Source organism: Rissa tridactyla, chromosome 1, assembly GCF_028500815.1.
Source record: "Rissa tridactyla isolate bRisTri1 chromosome 1, bRisTri1.patW.cur.20221130, whole genome shotgun sequence".
NCBI lineage: Eukaryota > Metazoa > Chordata > Aves > Charadriiformes > Laridae > Rissa > Rissa tridactyla.
Window position 1 is genome coordinate 32,005,070 of NC_071466.1, and position 21,574 is coordinate 32,026,643.

General features: G+C 45.3%; 1 protein-coding gene across 3 annotated transcripts in view; it reads right to left on the reverse strand.

Annotated features, from left to right (window-relative positions):
• The window catches only part of WDFY2 (WD repeat and FYVE domain containing 2), a 66,262-nt gene continuing 44,688 nt past the window's right edge, over positions 1-21,574 (reverse strand). For all 3 annotated transcript variants that reach the window (XM_054217941.1, XM_054217949.1, XM_054217959.1), the window contains exons 4-12: positions 20,627-20,681; positions 13,240-13,390; positions 10,300-10,412; positions 9,232-9,358; positions 7,097-7,202; positions 3,664-3,765; positions 1,946-2,076; positions 1,479-1,587; positions 1-835 (exon numbers count right to left, since the gene is read on the reverse strand). In XM_054217941.1, coding sequence (XP_054073916.1) covers positions 806-835; positions 1,479-1,587; positions 1,946-2,076; positions 3,664-3,765; positions 7,097-7,202; positions 9,232-9,358; positions 10,300-10,412; positions 13,240-13,390; positions 20,627-20,681 — 924 coding nt within the window. In that variant the 3' untranslated portion in view covers positions 1-805. The remainder of the gene's footprint in view (positions 836-1,478; positions 1,588-1,945; positions 2,077-3,663; positions 3,766-7,096; positions 7,203-9,231; positions 9,359-10,299; positions 10,413-13,239; positions 13,391-20,626; positions 20,682-21,574) is intronic.

Sequence of the window (21,574 nt, forward strand, 5' to 3'; positions counted from 1 at the left end):
AATACTCCCAAAAGTTCCTGTTGCCAATAATTTAATTTGAATCAGCCTGTCAGCCTCATCAAACTCAAGCGGGTCTGTGTGCTCCTTGTAATGCTCTGAGCCGGAAAACTATTTCAGTTTTTGTAGAAATTAGTTGCTAAGCAACCTGCCCCCCTGGTTTTGCGATTTGTGCAGCAAGGAAAGAGGCAGAAAGCTGGATTTTAGCTACTAGAAACCAATAAAATGCTCTCCAGATGATGTCCGCTAGGACAAGAAGATGGTAGAGCCCTCTTAGGAATTACAATAGTCCCTCAGCTCCTCTGTGGCCCAGCTGGAGAACACACGACGCTGCGCCTGGAGTTCCTCCACTGAAGACAGCGTGGTCAGCAGAAACGTCCCAAATCAATAGGTACTCGCTGCGGGGAGAGCCGATTGCCTCATAGAGTATGTTGATACCGAAAACTCACACGGTAGGACACAACCCGAGAACCCTCTGTACAAAGCAGCAAGTATCTTGACACAGTGAAATATAAAAACTAAAAATTGCACCACACACGGATTTTCCAAACAAACTCAAAACAACCGAAGTCAGATCGTACAAACCATTAGTTAAAAAAATACCTTCTTGTATATTTTGAGAATAAGTGGAAAGAGTCTTCGTGCAAATGTTCAGCCTTGATCAAGCAGAGGACGTAAAATCGTTGTAAACGCATTAGTTCCTTTCTCATCTGCTGTATGCGCCCAGCGTTATCTTCTGCAGTATGATTAGGGTTAGGAAATCTGGTTCGTCTGTAAATATCACCTTTCAAGTTCCACTGATGTACCATCAAGAAACTACCGGTGTCATATCCCACAGCTGTTAATACAATAAAATATAATAACATAGTCAGCAATGGTAAAAGATAATAAAATATAGTACATAATGTCATCTCTAAATAATTTGCGCCTTGTTTTTTGCTTAAGAGAGGCTACCTAGTTAGAGGTGGATGCAGCAAGCCTGCAGAAGTTTGATTTCATTTTCCAGCACTTATGTCAGCCTGGTGGAGGTTGACCAAATGACATTCTCTATGTCACTATGCTTTACCCTTGTGAGCCAGATTCATAGCTGGCCTTAAGAGAAACCAAATAACGCACGTTATATCGCTAACTTGAATGATTAGCATAGTCATAACACATTGTAAGGTGTTTTTTTTTTAATTATTCAAGCTTTGTTATAAACTTACTCATTGTTTTAGCTATTTCTTTACCCACCCACACAAACTGTGATTTGGCGTGTTGAAATACAGTTTGTCTACCCAGAGGAAAAGCTACAGTGAGCACTTGTCCCAGTCCCTTCGGGCAATAACTTCATAGACGAAGACCTCCTTGGTCTTTATTGGGCACAAGTCCATCAGTGAGAGGTCTCTGGGTGGAAGAAAGCAGGTAGGACATACCTGCAACTACATGGGAGAGGAAGGGGAAATGACACACAGGAGTTAGAGCAACCTCCTCGCTCCTACCTTGATAACCTTGTCTGTCCCCGAGGTCAACAGCCATCCCCTGGTGGCATCAAAGTGTACGTGAACAATGTTGTGCTTACTGTCGTGGAAAGTAGCCGTGGGCGCCCGCCTGAAGAAAGAAATCCGAAAATCAGCAAAGACTGTGACTGCAGGATTTTCCCCCAAAATAGTCTCTATCGAGGAAACAAGTATTTGAATGCTGCTGTAAGTCAGTCATTAATCTCAGCAATCTCTTTGTAAACTCCACTTTGAGGCCTCCCTGGCATGAAAGGAGCAGGGGTGGAGGGTTCTCCTTTCCTCGCGGTTTGCTGGCATTGCAGAGTGCCAGCAAAGGGTGCCTTGCTGAAAGATCCCAGGGACGACCCCGCTGGGCTGCTCCCTCTGGGAGCCCCGCGTCCGCCCAGGCCCTCCCAGATGCAGGAGTTTTGTCCCACTCCAGTGCAAGCTGGTGCAGTGTCCACACTTACTCTTCATCCGTTATGGACTCATGACAGCTGTCGCAGACCCTGACTTCGAACTCGAACCCCATCAGCGGGATGGAGGAGCGCTTGGAGCTGCATTTGCCGCACACAGCTTTCCCACACTTCCGGCAGTGATGCTGTAGGAAACGACACAGGGAAAGACATCTTCAGCCACAAACCCAGATCACTGCTTGGGTGTCACTGCCTTTACCATCTCACTCCAGCAAGACCCAGCCAAGGCTGCAGCCAACAGGAAAGTGACTCTTCCAGGGATGATGAAGGAAAACAGGCAAGCTCTTCAGAATAAACGGGGGGAGGGGAACAAACAAAATCTTACTTCCCCCCCACCTCCTCCACTACCTGAGGCAAGCAGCAGCTAATCACTAGCTAATCACTGACACTCTGGGAAAGTGGCAGATAAAACACTACCCAGGCTAGGTGCTATCTACCTTTCTCCTAAGCTCCAGGTTGACACCATACACCACCCAGTAAATCATCACTGCCTCCAGCACTTGGCATCTGTGGATGTAGCTGTGGGTCAGGGCTTCTTCACTGAGTGCAACCAGCGTTACAGGGGGGTTTCAGCAGGGTTGAAGGTGGAAGAAGGAAATCCAGCTGTCATCTTTTCGTTAGCAGAGCTAGAGATGGCAGGACAAGACAAGGAGGTCCCTAGGCACCTAAGAGATGTGTCCCGGCCAGCCAGGCATTGGCCACAAGGCTGGGAGCTGTAATTACCCCTGTCCCTGGGAGTCTCACTTTGGGGGCGGTAGGGGATGACGGCACCAGTCAGCAGCACGTGACACATTGAATCATCTCCAGGACAAGGTAGGACAGGGCTATATTAGCAAAGTGTCATTCTGGAGTCCCATCCCAGCCTCTAAGTAGAAAGATCTGCCATCTAATCATCTTGGTCAACTCCTTTTTCAGCATCAAAAGCACTAGCGTTTCTGCATTTTGATGCTACCTGCCTCATGGTTTCTCATGCTCTGGCTGTGTGGGACCACAAGGCTGCCTCACCGGCCACAGAAGAGCCAGGCTCTGCGGCAATGAGCATTACATATGGAGAAGGTGCAGATCAGCTCTGCCTCAAACACCTGATTTCTCCAAGCTCCATGAGAACATCCCTCTCAGCATTTTTATGGCCCTCTCCCAAGCGTCTGCGATCCCCAGCCCTCTCCTGCCGGGCAGGAAAACACAGCGGTATGTTCCAAGCAGACCTATAAGCATTTTCCAGCACAGCCTGAGCAGTTACAGATGTTTACTCAAGCCCATTGAAAACAACTTTGGCTCCAGCACAATCTCCAAAAATCAGCTGCAAATTTCTTTCTACAACACATTCAACTAACAATAAGCAAAATCCCACATGGCTAAAGCCACGGAAGGCCCAAAACCAATTTACTCAGGCCAAGGCCTATTACATGCATTTGCTATTGGGACTGTCTGGGGGGAAAAAAAAAAAAAAAAAGAAAAAAAAAAGAAAAAAAAGACAGAAAAAAAAGGGGAAAAAAAAAGAAAGAAGAAAAAAAAACAGAAGAAAACTGAAGTGTGCTCTGACCACAAAATCAAGCCTCTCCAGAGGGGAGCTCACTGTCCCACTATCGAGCACTCAGTGGAAGAACAAAGTGCAAATTCGCAAGGCTTTAGGCGAAAAAAGGTTACCACGAGCTATTATGAGAGAAAAGCTTAATCGCACCATGTTAACACACCAAAGGACCCATACAAACCTGCCTGAGGCCTATTTTCTTGCTGTCCCACATTTGCTTGAAGTTCCAGAAGAAAGGTTGGTCACATTTTTGACAGGAATCACTATCCAGCCACTCGGGGGTCTGCAACACACACACACACACATAGACACAAAGTGGGAATGAGCAACAAACAGAAAGGCTTCCAATGGAGCTCAGAGACAGGACAAGAAAGATGTATTGGGGTGTGGTAATGTGATCAGCTAAACTTAATTAAAAATCCCCATTACCACAAGATGCCATTTTGACTGTTCTGTGGTATGTCTTTTTTGGCTCATCTCTGAGCCTTGAAGAACATGGGAGGAACACTTCTCACCCAAATCATGAAGCAGAGTTCGATTATAAGACCACAAAAATAACCCAGGAACAAACAAGCCTCCCCCACCTCTCCAAGTTTGGAATTAAGCATATAAAAATATTCTGTCCTGTCTGGACAGCATTTACCATCTGCTGTTGCCTCTGGTGGAAACTGTGGGCAATTAGTATTTCCAATAGCCAAGCTACTCATCTGGAAGAAAGGGAGAGGTATCCGAAATGCTCTGGTTTTCTAATTATTATTTCTTTCTTTTAATACTGTAAGAGGCATTCCTGCTCTCAGAGGTGCCTGTGCTACAAATCACGCATCGGGGTGAGCTAGATGAGATTCACTTGAACAAGCCCAAAACCCACACTGGCTCTTTTCCCTGCTTTTACACTAAGACGATGGGAAGAAGGTCTTCCATTTCCTAACAAGGCGCGTAGCTTTGCACCCACTCTGTGGATGAAGCAGGTAAGAAGATTTAAAGAAAAGAAAGAAAATACTAACAGCACTTCTCTCTCCTGCAGCTAGGTTTTACTGTGCAGAGTAGCATGGACCAGACGCCCTGGTGTAGGGCAGCAAGTCTTGTCAGATCCTGAAAAAGCTCAGGGAACACCTGAAGCGGCAGGAGGGCATGCGGAGGGGGCAGTCAATCTCCTCCCCTACATTTGGATCCTATGACACTTGTCCTGCATTGAGCTGCTGGGGGACATGCAGTGCATCTCCCCACAACGTTTAGGAAACCCTCCCTGGGATGTGGGACTTGGGAAGAGTCTTGGTTCTTGACCCCTCTCCAGCTGCCTGTCAGTCTGTCTGACCTAGCAAGAGCGACACTCCTTCCCAGCAGATGACTTCTGCTCTTTTCTCAGCCCCACCAGGACAAGAGCTCAGCCTAAAGCTGGCAAGCGGGTCCATCCTGTCCCTGCAGTGGGGCAGCCCCAGCCAGATGGGACCAGCCCTGCCTCAGCACCCCTGCAATGTGCTCCCACCAGCCCCACCAACTCCATGAGATTAAATAAGCAATAAATAACATTTAATACTTTATAAGAAAGTGCCATTAGCAAACTGCAGTTGGTTTAACAGAGCCACCGGCTTCTCACATACTGGAGTTTAAAATGGCAAGAAACACAGCTGAGATTAAGAATCAAAAATAATACAAAAGCCAGGCAAAGATAGGGTAAGGCTGATGGAGACCCTTGCCTCCCAGGATAGTTTTGACCCCCAGCAATAAAGCAACCGCCTGCTTCAGCTTCTTCTGCCAGTTACTTTGAAGAGCAACTGGGACAAATCCCTGTCTTTTCTACCCACAACCATCTTTTCATTTAATGCCTATGGATTTACATCTGCATGTATATAAGTTTTCATCTCTTAAGCATCTGAACACTATACACGAAGACATTTTGCTTGTGACAAGCAACCGCTTTGTAGTCAAATAGAAACACAGCTTCTAGCACCTTTCAGATGCCCTCCTCTTCCCAGCTTTTTAAAACTAGAGATTAAAATAAGGAATCAAGGGCTAAAATGGCTTAATTCACTCTAGTGCCATCTCAGAGACGTGGGAAAATCTGACTGCATCAAAGTGAGTACTAAGCACACATCACGTAGAGAAGACCCTTGAGTAAGGGCAAAAATCCCACAGCCAAAATCCAAAAGAAAATGCTCTAGAACCCCGAACCAAGGTTTGAGATTAACACCTCAAAGGTTCATGTTTTAGAGGTGGTTTAGCGCCACAAACACCCTCTATTGCACTACTGATAACAGGAACAAGCCCACATAGCCAGAGTCAGAGAGAGCAGCGTGCTCGTTAGCACCTGCTGCTAAGCCCTCATTTAGCTAATTATATTTCTCCTCCACTTTTCAAACCAGCCTTCTTACAGACCAGCCTTCTTACAGCATTGCTGCCTGTTTTGCAACAAGCCAGTCTTAACCCTTACTGTAGCCTTTTGAAGGCAGCAAATAAATAAAGGTTTTCATTTCTGGATGTTCCAGTTGCAGCAAAAAGGAAACATCTGTTGGGAAGGAGGAAGCCACTCCGCTTTCGTTTCATTTTTGGAGCTGATGACATAATTGGCCATTAGATTAGCAATTAAAGAGAGCCAACTGGAATGCTAATTCACATTAAAAAAAGGGAGCTCAGTCCCTGCCTAGGCCTGTTTCAGTCGGTTTTTTCTAATCCAATGTTCCACTTAGCTTTCCTCCTTCCTCCAGGGAGACATTCACAACCAGGGGAGGCCAAAACCCTTGAGAACCAGCAAAGCTGGCAAAAGCCCATGCTGCCAAAAACTTTGTCCAGATCTACCCACTGCGGGGACTCGGGGTGCCTTCCTACCCCCTGCAGGAGCAGGGCAGAGGTTTGCCATGACTCACATAAACCAGGATTTGCCGTGCTGCCGAACAGGGCTGACGTCTGACTCACTCAGCATGGCGCTCGCTCCCCCTCTCTGAGTCAAGTCTCCGAAATTGCTGAGCGGAGGCTGCTCCCACAGCGCCAAAGACCCGGGGTGCGTTTTTGCACCCTCTTACATTTGGTTGGCCGCGCAGCACAAAAGCAATTAGGAGCGCGTGGGTGAAATCTTACTGTCTGGATCGGCAAAGTCATCGTTTACTCCACTTCTACGTGGTTACACCAGAGGGAAGCAAGACTGAGTAGCGGGTGAGATTAAAGCCCTAGTTAAATGTCTTTTTAGCAAGAACAAGAAAAAAATGGGGCTGCAGGTTTCCAGAGATGACAAAGAGCTTTCTTGTTTGGTTTCCTTAAAACTGCCTAACAATTATCAATCCATCCATTTACCTCAGAACTGATAATATTTCTCATGTTGTCATGAAAAACAGGGCAGAACATCTCACAGTACTCTCCTTAGAGGATGTCTTTCAGAGCAGTAATGTAAAGGGTAAGAGCCATTTAGCAGCCTACTTAATAAGCATTTTCTGCCAGACAATTTCCCTGGTACCATATTATCAAAGGCACAGCATAATTGCTGTATAACAACTGGAGCACGTCCAAAAACATTTTTAAAGCCCGGAATGATCTTGTTCAGGTTGAAAGTTTCACATTTTAGAAAGGCCCCTTCTTCCCAAAACTGTTTCAGACCAAATTGATAAGAATTGAGTATCTACCTCCTGCCTCTCAACATCCATGTTCCAGACGACGATTCCCCCATCTGCACCACAGGAGATGAGCTGCCGAGTGTGGTGAGCGTAGGAGAGAGACTGAACTTTATCGCTGAAAAAGAAACGAGACAGTTACTAATCAACCATCTATGGCTAGCACACAAGTAAGCACAGAATATACAATTAAGCAGTATAAACTACTTGTTTGCCCATATGTTTCCCTCTGCCTCTCAGTGTACATGGCATCCATCAGACACAAATCAGTCTTTGCTGTCCATCTGGAACCAGAACCAGTGTTGCTCATCTGGGCAGCATCCACAAAGGCAAAGATCTGTTCTGATAACTGCTTTTGCTGCTCCTGAGACGGGAGGTCCCAGCTGCACCAGGAAGCTCGGACAGAGCTGCAGCTCCAGACCTCTCAGAAGGCACATCTGGATCCATGAACACAGCCCCAGTAAGGTACCTTCTTGTCAGAAAGTCAGTAACAACTTTGTTTTTGTAAATCTCTGCAACAACTAGCAATGAAGCACTGAGGAACTACTGAAGATTTTCTTTCAGCGCTAACAAGCACAGAGAGTTTCAAAAATGATATAGGAATCACTAAATTGTTCCTAAGCCTTCCCAAGGTAAGGTGGAAGATTTAGGTGCTTTTGCTTCTTCTTTTAAGGAAAAAGCAACATGAGAGAAATAATGCAATTTAAACGCCCAAAGCTGTGCTCATTCCTTCATAAAAGAAAAAAACAAAAACACAGGCCTCATCTCAAGCTATTTACAACCTGGGAAACAAAGCCCGTATAACAGTGTTATGGAAAAAACAAGATCAAGAAGTACCAGTAACCGAGCACACAATGACTGGAACTATCCCATACCATTTGGTTTTCTTTGCTGCCACCACTGTTCTCATCTACCTAAAGGACTTTCATGCTAATGCATTTACTTGTGCATATGGCTGCTTCTCCAGAGTGGAATGCATTTCTGGGACAGTTTGGTACAACACAGCCTCCCTTCACAGTGCCCACCTGCCAACGCCAGTGGCACCATCAGGTGAAGTGTTTCTTAGTCCCTGTTGTCCTTAGGACCAGGTCTCTATGCTGTACAGTGCCAGCCAACCGCCATGCTACAGATCTAGTTGAAGATGACTCTGCTCATTATAGCGGGGTTGGACTAGATGACCTTTAAAGGTCCCTTCCAACCGAACTGTTCTATGATTAAGATCCGGAGGCTAACTTCGTATCAGGAGAACTAATTTCCACGGCAATAAATCTAGCAGCAGTCCATTAGCAAGCACCACTGGTAGGGTACGAGGGTGATCTGGGAATTTCAACAAAAGCTCTGCAGTGCTCTGAAATCCCAGCGGCATCCAAATCACTCAGCAGAGTGCAGCATCACTCAAAAGAAATGTATGAATATGTAAGAAACTGTTAGACCAAAACCACCATGAGATTTTGCCACTCCAGACCTGAGCCTGGCATGCAAATCCCACGTATATGCACTCCCAGTACACTGAAACAAACTTACTGCATTGCCAGTGTTAACAGGAGGTCATTGCACCTAGAGCCGTTCTGACCTCTGCTCAACGCCCAGCACAAGCTTACTCTTCTTCAAAGACATCTACGATGCCATGCAAAGGCGAGATTTGTAGGTGCAAAGATGAAGCCTCTTTGCATTGAGGAGACAGTGAAGGCCCCTATACGTAAAGCACATTACTTAGAATTCAGGTTGCAGGTAAAGTGTCATGGAAAAAGTTAACATGAAGATAAAAGGGACTAATTGTCCAAGCCTGATGCTCCCTCTAGGGGAAGGAAAGACCTTGACACCCAAAAAGCAAGAATTTCCTTGCAGCTGTTCTTTGAGGATCCTCCTCTTTCCAACAAAGGTGCAGGCTCTGGCATAACACATTCAGGACTGTAAATATTGTGCTTTCCTTCACCACCCTTTGCAGACTCTCAAACCAGCCTGTGGGCCCAACACTGAAAAACTCACTATATGCAACTTATTCCAGTTGCATATGGACCACAGTGAGTCACACATATAAGCTTGAGGCGTGTGAAGACTGTAACCTTTGGGCTGTGTGTTTCCAGATGTGGCTTCTGCCTTTAGCTTTGCTCCCATAAAAGCAGGAGGAAGGGCTTTGAACGTACTTATGTCCTTGGAGCTCAATGGCTGTTCCTTTTCTTCCTCCAATGTCCCACATTATAATGGAATGATCAGAACTTCCCGAGAATAAAACTCGCTGTATAGGGTCCCAACAGAGAGCGGTGACACCACCTGAAATAGAAGGTGCACACAACCGTCATTTCATTACAGAAAGTGGAAGACAGGAATGTAGCTAAATAAATAAATAAATACATACATACCCACACAACAAAAAATACAGAGAGTGATTAAAATGCAGGTCTCTCTAGCAAAGGCCATGCAGTCACTGGGCTTGTCAGTTGAAAACTAACAGCCTAGAAAACCGATTGAAGCCCCGTCCTGCTTTTCTGTGGGCAGAGGGCTCCACTGCCACTCGCATGGATGAATTCACTAAGCAGTAAAGCATGGCACAAGGACAGTCACAGTGTGATTACACAGCTTTTCATCTCCATCATTCCAGGATATAGATTTTATTTAAGAAGAGAAGCAAGTGTGGAATATTATGAGCATCTTCACAGTAATCCTAGCACAAGGACTGAACTACCTTGTGCTACCTTGTGATTGAGCTATTAGCAGTCAATCAGAGAGGAGGGATATGGAGAGAAAATGCTGAGGAACAACCTCTGTTTCTTCCGTTAGATGACAGGATCACATCCTAGAGTTGCTGTTTTTAAAGTGTGATGGGGCACAAGTCCCAGCAGTGAAACAGCAGTTAATGCCTCCAAAATGTGCCTATTCCACTTGGGCAAAAGCATCTACCAATATTGGTCTTTCCTTGAGGAACATCCTCCCGCCCAGAGTTACCACAACTTGTTCTACTCTCACTCTGCTTTAATTAGCAGCTACTGATTGTGGTGTTTTCTGCCATAGAAGTTTTCTGATCAGAAGTCTGATCACTCTCGGTTTTACCAATAAAGAATAAATTTCCCTGAGCTGTGGAGAAAGTTTAAGGTCTATCTCCCTTCCATGCTATGCATTGAGACAAGCCAACCTAGTGTTTCACAGGAGAGTCAAACCACCGTGATGCTGAGCACAGATGAAGAATCAAATTGGCTCTCCTCCTGAGGCCTTACCTGTGTGTCCCTTAAATGTCGTAACCAGGCTGCAGGACTCTTGCTCTAGTTTGAGTATGGTCACTTGCCCAGAATGATCACCAACAAACACGTGCCGGGTTTCCACATCAAATCTGATGGATAAATGCTGAGGAAAATACATTGCTTATACAAGCTTTGCATTCCTTTCATGACTTGTTAATTCTTTTCATGCGAGTATACTGCAACCTTGCAAATAGCACTTCAGTCTCAAGGAGGTATTCAGAGTGTGCTTTTAGGCATCAAGCTCATACCTGTTCATATTAATAGTGCAGCCTCCCTGAGTAAGCCAAAAAGTGGGAAAAAATGAGGATGCAATTTGTATTTTTATTATGAAACACCTTTGAAGTAGCCTTTTGCCATGAACAGAGGAGTCATCTCCCCAGGCCCTCTAACTTAGGTGCTAGAGTTGGATTGTGTTCACTCTCTTTCCCTTCCAAAAACTGTATAAAATAACTATTACTAGTTTTTTGCTCCTTCATTATGGTTAAATATGCAGGTACATTGAAAGAGTATTGTTTTATGTTGTATTTAGGAAGTGTCAGCCACATCAGGTGCATCACACATCATATTCTAAACTGAATAAAATCTGGACCCATTCAACCACCTACTGGAACCATCTATCTGGACAGATTCTGACCTCTTCATCCAATTTAATTCCACATTCAGAGTCCACACTGGATATTTAAGGAGCAACTACTTAGCACTGATTTTATGGACACAGGACATTTGGGAAAAAACCCTATATTCCTGTTTTTTGCAATATTTACCACAATTCTCCCTTCTCCCACCCTCCAACCGCATGCTCGTAGAACCATAGAACAGTTTGAGTTGGAAGGGCTGCAAGGAGCAGGGACATCTTCAACTAGATCTGGTTGCTCAGAACCCCATCCAACCCAACCTTGAATGTTACCAGGGATGGGGCATTTACCACCTCCTTGGGCAACCCATGCCAGTGTTTCATCACCCTCATTGTTAAAAAATTATTCCTTATATCTAGTCTAAGTCGTCCCTCTTTTAGTTTGAAACCATTACCCCTTGTCTTATCGCAACAGGCCCTGCTAAAAAGTTTGTCCCCATCTCTCTTATCAGCCCCCTTTAAGTACTGAAAGGTCACAATAAGGTCTCCCTGCAGCCTTCTCTTCTCCAGGCTGAACAACCCCAACTCTCTCAGCCCATCCTCACAGGAGGGGTGTTCCAGCCCTCTGATCATTTTTGTGGCCCTCCTCTGGACCTGCTCCAAAAGGTCTATGTCTTTCCTGTGCTGTGGGCTCCAGAGATGGATGTGGTACTCCAGGTGGGGTCTCACCAGAGCAGAGTAGAGGGGCAGGATCACCTCCCTTGACCTGCTGGCCACCCTGCTTTTGATGCAGCCCAGGATACAGTTGGCTTTTTGGGCTGTGAGCACACATTGTTGGCTCATGTTCAGCTCTTCATCCACCAACACCCCCAAGTCCTTCTTGACAGCAGCAGGGCTGCTCTCAATCCCTTCATCCCCCAGCCTGTATTGGTAATGAGGGTTGCCCCGATCCAGGTGCAGGACCTTGCACTTGGCCTTGTTGAACCCCATGAGGTTCACGCAGGCCCTCTTCTCGAGCTTGTCCAGGTCTCTCTGGATGGCATTCCATGCCTCAGGTGTGTCAACCGCATCACTCAGCTTGGTGTTGTCTGCAAACCTGCTGAGAGTGCACTCAATCCCACTGTCTATGTCACTGATGAATATATTGAACAGTACTGGTCCCAATATGGACCCTTGAAGAACACCACTTGCCAGCAATCTCAATGTGGACATTGAGCTGTTGACCACTACCCTCTGGATATGACCATACAACCAATTGCTCATGCATTAAACAGTCCATCCATCAAATCCATATGTTTCCAATTTAGAGAGAAGGACGTTGTTGGGGACCGTGTCAAAGGCCTTACAGAAGTCCGAATAGACGACATCCATAGCTCTTCCCTTGTCCACTGAGGTAGTCACTCCACCATAGAAGGCAACTAGGCCATCATGATCTGATGACCCAAATTAAAGCATCCTCCAAAATTTTGAATCACTCAAAATGGTCGATTCTCTAGAGAGGTTTAGGAAATACAGGATAAATTCCTGCATCACGCTTTCAAAAGTATTTATCATTCAGTTAAAAATTAAGTTAAATTTTTATGCCATTTAGATTGGCTCAATGACCAGATGATATAAAGCAAGTCCGTGTCCAGAAAGTAATTTAGAGTCAGTCTCACTTCCCATGAACTAGCAAAACACACATCATCTATACCACATACGCCATGGGGCACTAAAAAGTCTGTTTATGCTAACCCTTGGTTTCAGCCTAAGAGCTCATACTTTTCCACTTCCCTTTTCATTTGCAATAAAGATGAATTAATATTTCTTTTATTGTCAGGCAGCCGGGGGAGCTCTAGGTGAATAAGCCACTTGAGTGCCGTTTCTGGAGCCATTTACTCCTTAGTTAACCCAAATTCCCAATACATACTGGGCTATTCCAGAGTGAAGGACAAGTACTCATTATTTTATACTAATGTAATTTAATTTTTACCATGCATACACACAGGCAGCTGACCTGATCACCGACCTACTTTGCTAGTGTTAATTCTCAGAAGAAAGCATGCACTGCATGTTTAAATGAAGGTCCTGTCCATATTTATTACAAAAGCAGACCACAATAGGTTGCAGATCGCCCATTATTTTGCTCGAAAATGCTTAGACCTAAATATGCCACCATGCATTAAGGAGACAAAGCAAGAAGAACAGACAGTTTTTAAAATTGGTTTTAAGTAACCATTTCTCTCACAAAGCGCTGAACCTATACAGGGCACAAAATTTGGAGGACAATCAGAAAAATAAACCAAAGAGGCTGTTTAAGTGCCAAAGAGCAGAAATAAAGCCAAGAGCTCAGCAAAGGATACTGCAGGCCACAGGCGCCTGCGCTGGTGCGGTACCCTCCCAGCCGCTGGCCGCTCTCCGAACAGTGCCACGTGAAGTTTTTGTCTTGTCCGGTGCTTAACACCCACTCCATCTCCAGGACAAACAGAATCATCATGACCCTGCTTTGATGAGCTGAAAATTAAGCAGACAGATGTATAACTGCATTGTGGAGAAGAACATGGGGGCAGAACACCACTGCAAATACCAACTGCACCCAATTCCTCCGCTCCCTACTCATCCATCCACCCTTCCCTACAGAAGCTGGTGTTTAATAAACCTGTTGACACGAGCTACCGTGCAAGCTTGTAAGGTCCCTGCTCTGCGTGTTCAGCGTTTGCATGAGAACGTGCAGAAGCAAGACTTAATTCCTTCCGTGCCTATTGCAGCCATTTATCTTGTACAGTAGCGCAAGTCTTCCTTCCATCATTGTATCATTGCCAACAAAGCTGCCATTGTGGAAGGCACTTTGGCCTCTAATTAAACCTCTTTTGAACTGGTTTTATGACAGCGGTGCAGATGCTGCTGCTGCTGTGAGGTCTGGTGGGTCTGGGCTGCAGATTGTGGTACCCCAGCAGAATGGTGAGTTACAGCACAGGCACGACCCTGCACCAAAAGGAAGTTTTATCGTTGCATGTAAACTAGCTAAAAAGGAAGTTACGATGAAATAAAATAACCTCCCAAAAAAAGATCACAGCTGGGCAAGATGAATAAAACAGCTGAAGAAATAAATTTCTACTACTACCTAAATAAAGTCATCAAAAGCTTTTCATTAAAGTAAGAGAACCCAGGCTTGTACAGACCTTTTTTTGTATGAATGACCAGTGGGCTTGTTCATGAAGTGCTGATTGAGCCGGCTATTTAATAAAACAAGTGGCTGGAAAGACATGCAAAATTATTCCCAACTGTAACTTAGTGGTGAATGCCATACTTCTCAACCTACAGCCCTACTGGTTTATTACTGTTCTGAGACCCAGCAACATGTGTCGCACAAAGCAGGCTGCTTGTATTTGTTTGTGTAAAAGCTGACATGCTGGAAAGATGAAATATCTTTGAAAGCTTAAAAACAAGCCCGAAACCTCTGTTTGAAACGCAGAGAAATTCCTCAGAGCAGTATGGGAAGATTGCTGCCTGCCCTATACAAATACACATACGCATAGATGAGAGCTGCGTTCAAACCGTACGAGGGGGAACCAGCTGTAGCAAAGAAGAGGCGGCTTGCACAAGCTAACATCTGCCCCTGATCCACACTGCTTTTTAGACGCAGATTCCCCAAGGAGAAAAGTCAATAGATGCACTGGTGCAAGTTGCCACAACTGTGATTGGCAGCTGGACTAGTTTACAGCATCAGACTTGAACTGTGCCCAGATGCTTTCACCCATGCCCATAGAAGCACTCAGATTTTGGCTCTCATTTCCATACACTTTTAAACTCTGTGTTTGCAATCAGGATAGAGGGACGGGGACCACCCAGGAGTCACTTGAGCTCTTTTAAACAGATCCTCTCTTCTCTCCACCCTCCAGATTTCTTCTCTGGGAGGAAATTCAGTGACCCCATGGGTGACTAATGCTTGTCTTTACCTATCTGTTGGTCTCCCTGGGAGCATCTGCACTAGCTGGTGGAGCGGTGCACTGCAGAAAGAGCCACGATGGCATGGGATGCGTGCTGCTACAAGCACCTGATGGGTTTATACACATGTCCCAGGGGCTGGTGTGCACCAGCAGTGCTGTAGACAGACCCATCCACTTCCACAGGACCTCCAAAGCTAGTTGAGATCAGGTTGTACAAGGCCTGTCCAGAGATGTTGTCTCAGCATGTGGCAATGGCTACTGTTAGTGTCAGCTTCCCATGGTTTGACTGGCCATGGGGATAGCTGGTACCACCCAACTCTCCTAAATCTCCTCTGAAAACTTCTAAAATTCAGGGCTTATACCTTTTGCTAGAAGTACTGCCCGTGGATGGTGAAGCAGCTCTCTCTGGCAAGTAAGGAGTGGACACAAAAGAAACATGTACGTGCCAAGAGGTGGAAGGGGTGTACGTGATAGCTTTTGCTTATCCTCCCTCCCCAAAAAGAGCTTTCAATTCAGGATTCTGTTGCCCACCTGCAAGTGCTGCATGTATTAGCCGGTACCACTACACACACGCTGATGGCAAAAACATCTGAACTAAGTGAAAGAGCACAGTGGAGGTCACCTAATTAAGTGAGGAAAGGGAGGGCAAACGCATGTAGAAAGTCACTTGTCATTTAGAGGGAATTTGACCCACGTAAGGCTTAAAGAAGCAAGCTGTCAGGAGGTTGGAAGTTGACAGCAGAGCAAGGAAGAGGTCTGGGCCCTAGGATTAACACAGGTTCAAGAAGCAGCAGCCAGGAGAAGGGAGCAGGTCCATCTGCAGCAGGAGGGTGGGAGGGAGCACGGGGGCTGCACTCCTGCTATGAGAAATCAGCACTGAGCACTGCACTAAGAGCAGGTTGGAGAAAGGATGGAAGGGCTATGCCTAGAGTGAAGCAGCTGCAGCCAGGAGATGCACACTGAGATGTCAGCAGCTAGAGGGCAGGGGAAAGGAGGGTCTGTGCTGTGTGTAAAGGCAAAGGCCTGAGAAGCACAGCCATGCACAGTGCAGGGCAAAGAGGTTGTGCTGGGTGAAAGGGAGAATCACAGAAGCATAGAATTGTCTAGGTTGGAAGGGACCTTTCAGATCATCTAGTCCAACCACCAACCTAACACCGACAAAAACCATCACTAAACCGTATCACTAAGCACTATGTCTACCCGTCTTTTAAATACCTCCAGGGATGAGTTACAACAGTGAAAAGCAGCAGCAAACACCAAAAGAGAGGTAGAGGTTAGTAGTAAGAAATAAAAGCTTAAAATGTGCAAGAAAAGCACAAGAGAAGACGCTAGGCTTAGGGGAAAGCAGAATTAATGGCATGGCGTGAACTGGCCTGAAAGCGAGGAGGCAGGGGAACACCCCTGAAATGGGCAGGCTGCAGAAAGCATGGGGCAGAAGCATGCCTACAAATCCTGCTTGGCAGAAGAAGTGCGTGTTACATCCCCAATTTCTGCATTTCAATCCCCTTTTGAGAAAAGGCAGATTTCGCAAGTCCAGACACAGTGTCGCAGCAAAACCTCCGCAGAGCATGGCATGCCACCTCTGCTGCCAACATTCAGTCGCCATATGACACTGGACCTGGCCACAGAGCCCTGCCAAGACCAAAGCGCAGCCTATGCACGTGCTGTCACCCTCTGTCACTAGCAGACCATTTGATGGGCGTATTCATGGCCTTTCAAGATGCAATTAGTGTTCTTTAATCACTACAGCAGCTTCAGCTACTTATAATACCTTTTTGCGGAACACGATCGATAGCCAGCCAGTTGCTGGGCAAGGTGCCACTTTTAATAGCATTGCTGAACATTTACTTGCTGGCAAAACCATCCAGCATGGCTAAGTTAAAGCTCCTTGGTAAATAAGAAATTAATAAAGTAAATAATAAAATTATTTACGCCCCCTCAGATATCTTTAAAGAATATGAAGGCCTTACTTGACAACTTAAGACAAAAATCAAACACCCAACATTTTTTAAAGTAAGGCTTTTAACAAATGAACTACTAGAAGGCCACCATACTCAATAAAACTATATGGTCCTTCTTTTTAATTATGTTTTTCCTTGCCCGAAGGCTTTGCAGAGGTGCGTATGCCAACCCCTATGCCTTGGCACACCCATGTGAGGATTATGTACTACAGGGATGGGATTGTGGAGTAGAGTCACCCTGGACCAAGTGAGGAGGGTTCATCTCTGTTGGATCATGACATGCCTACCCAAAGGACTAAGTGGCCCTTCCTTGCATATTCTCCCAGAGAACATGGTGAACATGAGTCCCTTCCCACCTTGCTGTGTCCCAGCAATGCTGTTGGACTCTGGTCCTGGTGACATCACCAGTAAGCCCAGATCCAGTGTCCCGGACGGAGGCAACTGTAAGGAGCAGAGAAGTACCTCCTGGTGCACAGTCCAATGGAGCTGCAGGAGCCTGTGACTGACAGCATCTCCCAGAGCATCTCACTTTGCTTGCTCAGCACCCCAGACCTCCAGTACAGCTCCAGGCAAGTGGTGGAAGGGGTGCTGCGCTCCCCTAGCAACACACAGGGTGTGGAGTGGAGAACGAGGAAGCACAACTCTATGGATGGGGATGGTGGGAGGCACTGTGCTGTGGAGCAGCAGCAGCCTCAGGTCATCTGCGTCCTGCAAACAGCAGGGAATCTCTGCTTTGTTTTCCTTCCTTGCACCATCAAAAACCTGCCTGCTGCAATTGCCCCTTGGGACTTTGAATAACACTTTCCAGTAGAGCTGAGGCAAGCTGAGATTGTCCCTGAGTTGCTGTAGCCTACTCAGTGTCATGTCATTGCTGGTCTGGACAGAGGAGTGGCCCAGAAGCGTTTGTGTAGCTCATCATGGGTTGCCAGCACTGCTGGTAAGCTGGGCAGAGTGTGTCTTCATGCAGAAGCTCTCCTCCATCCCTGTGTCCTGTCTGGCTGTTATGGCAGCTGTCGACTGCTTTTGCAGGGAAAGTTTCCTACCGAATCTGAATGGCCCTTCACTGAGTCTTGTCCCTCCTGTAGCAATGAACTGGGACCTGTCTTTCCCTATCTCAGGTCACCATCTCCATTTGCAGCCCAAACAGCGGTCTGGCTTTCCTAATCCAGAAGTGAGGGGAGAAAAAAGAAAAGAAAAAAAAAGCATCTCCAACAGTACCTGAGGGTGTATTTTTCCAAAACCAAACTTTTGCCAACGTGTCCAGCAATGTGCAGAAAGCAGAACACCAGCTCTAATGCTTCACAGAAGGGATTACTATACAGACACCCCTACACACATGAATTTGGGTGATCCCAGCAGCCTGGGGTCACCACGCTTTCTTTCCACTCCCCAAAATAGGTCACTTGCACACTGCCACTATTTTTTAAATTAATGGAAGAGAGTTTTCATCAGCTTAAAATGGGAAAAGAGCAAACATCAAACTCTGGGAGTGAGGGAGGAAAACGTGGCTCTCAGGAGTGAGTGTCACATGCACTGGCTTAAGTGTCTGAAGGCAGACACCGTCTGCTGTCAGCAATCGGTATGGTTTGGGCTAGAACTGAAATGATGCCTATTCTGGGCACAAGTATTGCTTCTCTTGACCTAAAATAAGTCCACAGCTTTCAGATAAGATCTTCTAACACATCATCTGACAGTCCTAGCACAACATAACCAGAACTGATCAAGAGCCTTCCCATGCCAAGACAAGCAGCCTAGGAAGAAGATGACTCCAGCCGGGACTGTGATCAGTTGTACTGCCTCTCTGCTGATGTTAATGGATCCTCATTAGTATCCTCTGTTGTCCACCATTTAGGGGATTCCATCTGAACTCCTGGGGTTCTCCCACAGGACAACCCATGGAGATTCTCTACAGCATCTTCCTATACGAAGGCCTCCTCCAATGCTCTGCAGCAGCAGCATATCTGGCACACTGCAGGAGACGGACATGAGAACAGCCTTCATTTTCCTTTTTTTTTTTTTTTAAATTTTATGTAAGGGTGCTCTCCAGGCCTTGGGTGGGCTGCCACAGTGTCCTGGTTTCAGCTGGGAAAGAGTTAATTTTCTTTCTAGTGATTGCTTTCTAGTAACTTTCTTTCTGGTGATTCCAGGAATGTCAATAATACCTATTGTTTTTAGTTGCTGGTAAGTGATGTTTACGCTATTCGAGGACTTTTTTCATGATGGAATGGCCAATGAAATATTCCATACCATAGACGTCATGCTCAGTATTTAAATGGGGGTTGGCCAGGGGGTGGGAATCTACGATCCCTGTTCCAGATGGTGCCAATTCACCGGGCGGTGAGAGTCACCCGTGTCATTATTATTACTGTTATCATTCTAGTTGCCGGTTGGGGTTAAACCAACACACGGTCAACTGGCTGTTCTGCCGTACTGGCAAGATACGTGTTCCCACTTCCAAAGTTTTCAGCCTTTTCCCTGAAGAGCTCGGCAAGAAAGGTGGTGTCTCATGCATGTGTTGTTCTGCATATACAGAAGAAAAGACTTCATCTCACCCTTCCTAGGCTGTGATTAGCCTGCAAGACTGAATCCAAGCATGCAAATGGATGACCTAATAACAAAGGGGGTGACAGAACAGTCGGTAGGACTCTTCAGTGCAACAAACCTTAAATGTGAAACTTAGCTGTGTCAAACCTTGGTGACTGCGGAGCAATCACAAATTCGGATACTAAAGATTTGTACTGTCAGACTGCAGCAATCTTATTTAAGATTCACATACATATTTTATCATCAGTGGATGTTTTTCTTCAGTTTTTACAAGCCAAGAAAAAATGCAGGCATTCTAGCTTAATTTTACAACACACCAGGAATTCATGAAAGACCTGAAGTAAAACACTTGAAAGTCAATGCATGTTAGCCATGCCCTGCAAAAATCAAGATTCTCTTCATACCTTAAAATCTAAATGTTACAAAGTGATCCCCAGAGCCTCAATTTAGACATTTAAATTATCCTCTCAACCTTTCAAGGTATAAAACTCAAAATAAATGAGTAAATACATATTTTAAAATACATGTGAGAAATCTCAAGCTAACATGTCAGAGGCTTCTATACAGAAACATAATGCTTAGCATATAATATGATATGATAAATATAATATCATACCACCTCTTAGTCTAATAGTAAAAGAGATACAAGAATAAGTTATTGCATGTGTTTGTTACTTTTACAAGAATACCTGTCCCGAGTGCAGTGTCCTTTCGAGGTTTGACAGGATAAATAGCTAAGTTTCTTAAAACATCACATTAGTGAATATCAGAATATAATTAGAAAAGGTATGGATTAGCATTTCTTGACCTTTTACTACGACAGGTATTCACTGATAATCTTGAGATTACCGAAGCTGACAATTACTGAAATATAGCCAGACTAACCCCCAAAGCTACAGTCCTAAATGCCTCATCCCTAAAAGATGTGTTAGTTTCCCAAATTGTTTAGTTAGATACACTGGATTACTAAAGATTAAAAATTAACACTCTTCTTCTCAAACATGGTCTGGACAGTTTTCTGTCTAGAATGATATTCCAAAGGAACATTTAAAAGGAGAAACAGAACATGAAACAGCTCTTTAGAAGTCTTGCAATCTCAGAACAAAACACATGATTGATCTATTGCTAAAACCAGTATTTACATTAGTTTTAAAAAAAAAAAAAAAAATCACTGATCTCAGCAAGTCGCACATGGCTTCAGTGAATGGAGCCAGGGTGGCACCACAACTCCTTAAGAGAACATTAACAAAAATTAATGACAATACAAACCAATTAACACGGATCATGGTTCTTACCCTGGTAATTTTTCACTAGTGTCATCTTGTTGTAATCTTCCGATAAAATGAATTCCTGAGGGAGCGGAAAGAAAAAACAAAAGAATCAGGGTTTAGAGATGTAAAGTGTTTGAGAGTTTTTATTTGACTTTGTTACAAAGGTAAGCTCTCCCTTCTTTGCAAGCACAGCCCTATCTATAGTTTTGCTAATTTTGAGTGCCTCCATCTAAAAAGCTAAATTATTTCACTTTTTAAAGCTGCCTAAGGAACAACATCATGAGTGCTTCTGAACAAAATGATGGAGATAAAAGAGGAACTATTAAAAAAGAAGTCAAAAAAGCTGACAGAAATGGCTGGCTGTGAGGTCGAGGTACCACAAAAAGAGACCTGAGGTCTGTCATGCAGCAAACACCTATTGCTCAGGACTGCCTGGGCAGAAACCTGCATGTGTGCACAGCTATGTGCGGCACACGCGAGTATGTGTGTATACACACAGAATCATGGAATGTGTGGGGTTGGAAGGGACCTTTAAAGGTCATCTAGTCCAACCCCCCTGCAGTAAGCAGAGACATCTTTAAGGAGATCAGATTGGTATGTATCCAAGTGTGTGCATACACTACACCCACGTGTGGTGTGACCCAGCCTGTGGGCTTGCTCTTGCGGCCAGGGAAGAGCACACCTACAGGGACAGGCTCAACAGTGCTGCTGCCTTGGTGCTGCTGTTTAACCGCCGATATGGCTTTGGCACGAGGAAATGATGAAAACAGTAGCTAAGAGTCTGCATGGCAGCCTTGGTTCCTGGAAAAAGCCTATGTGGTTAAACTGACTGAGCACCTGGATGTCCCTGCTGCTGGTTTTGAAGAGGGGAGGCTGCTCAAAGCAGGGGAAATGGAGTGGCCACAACAAAACTCCTTCCTTCAACATCTCTCTGGAGGAAGCACCCAGGCAAAGGGTAGGCTCTGCAGCACC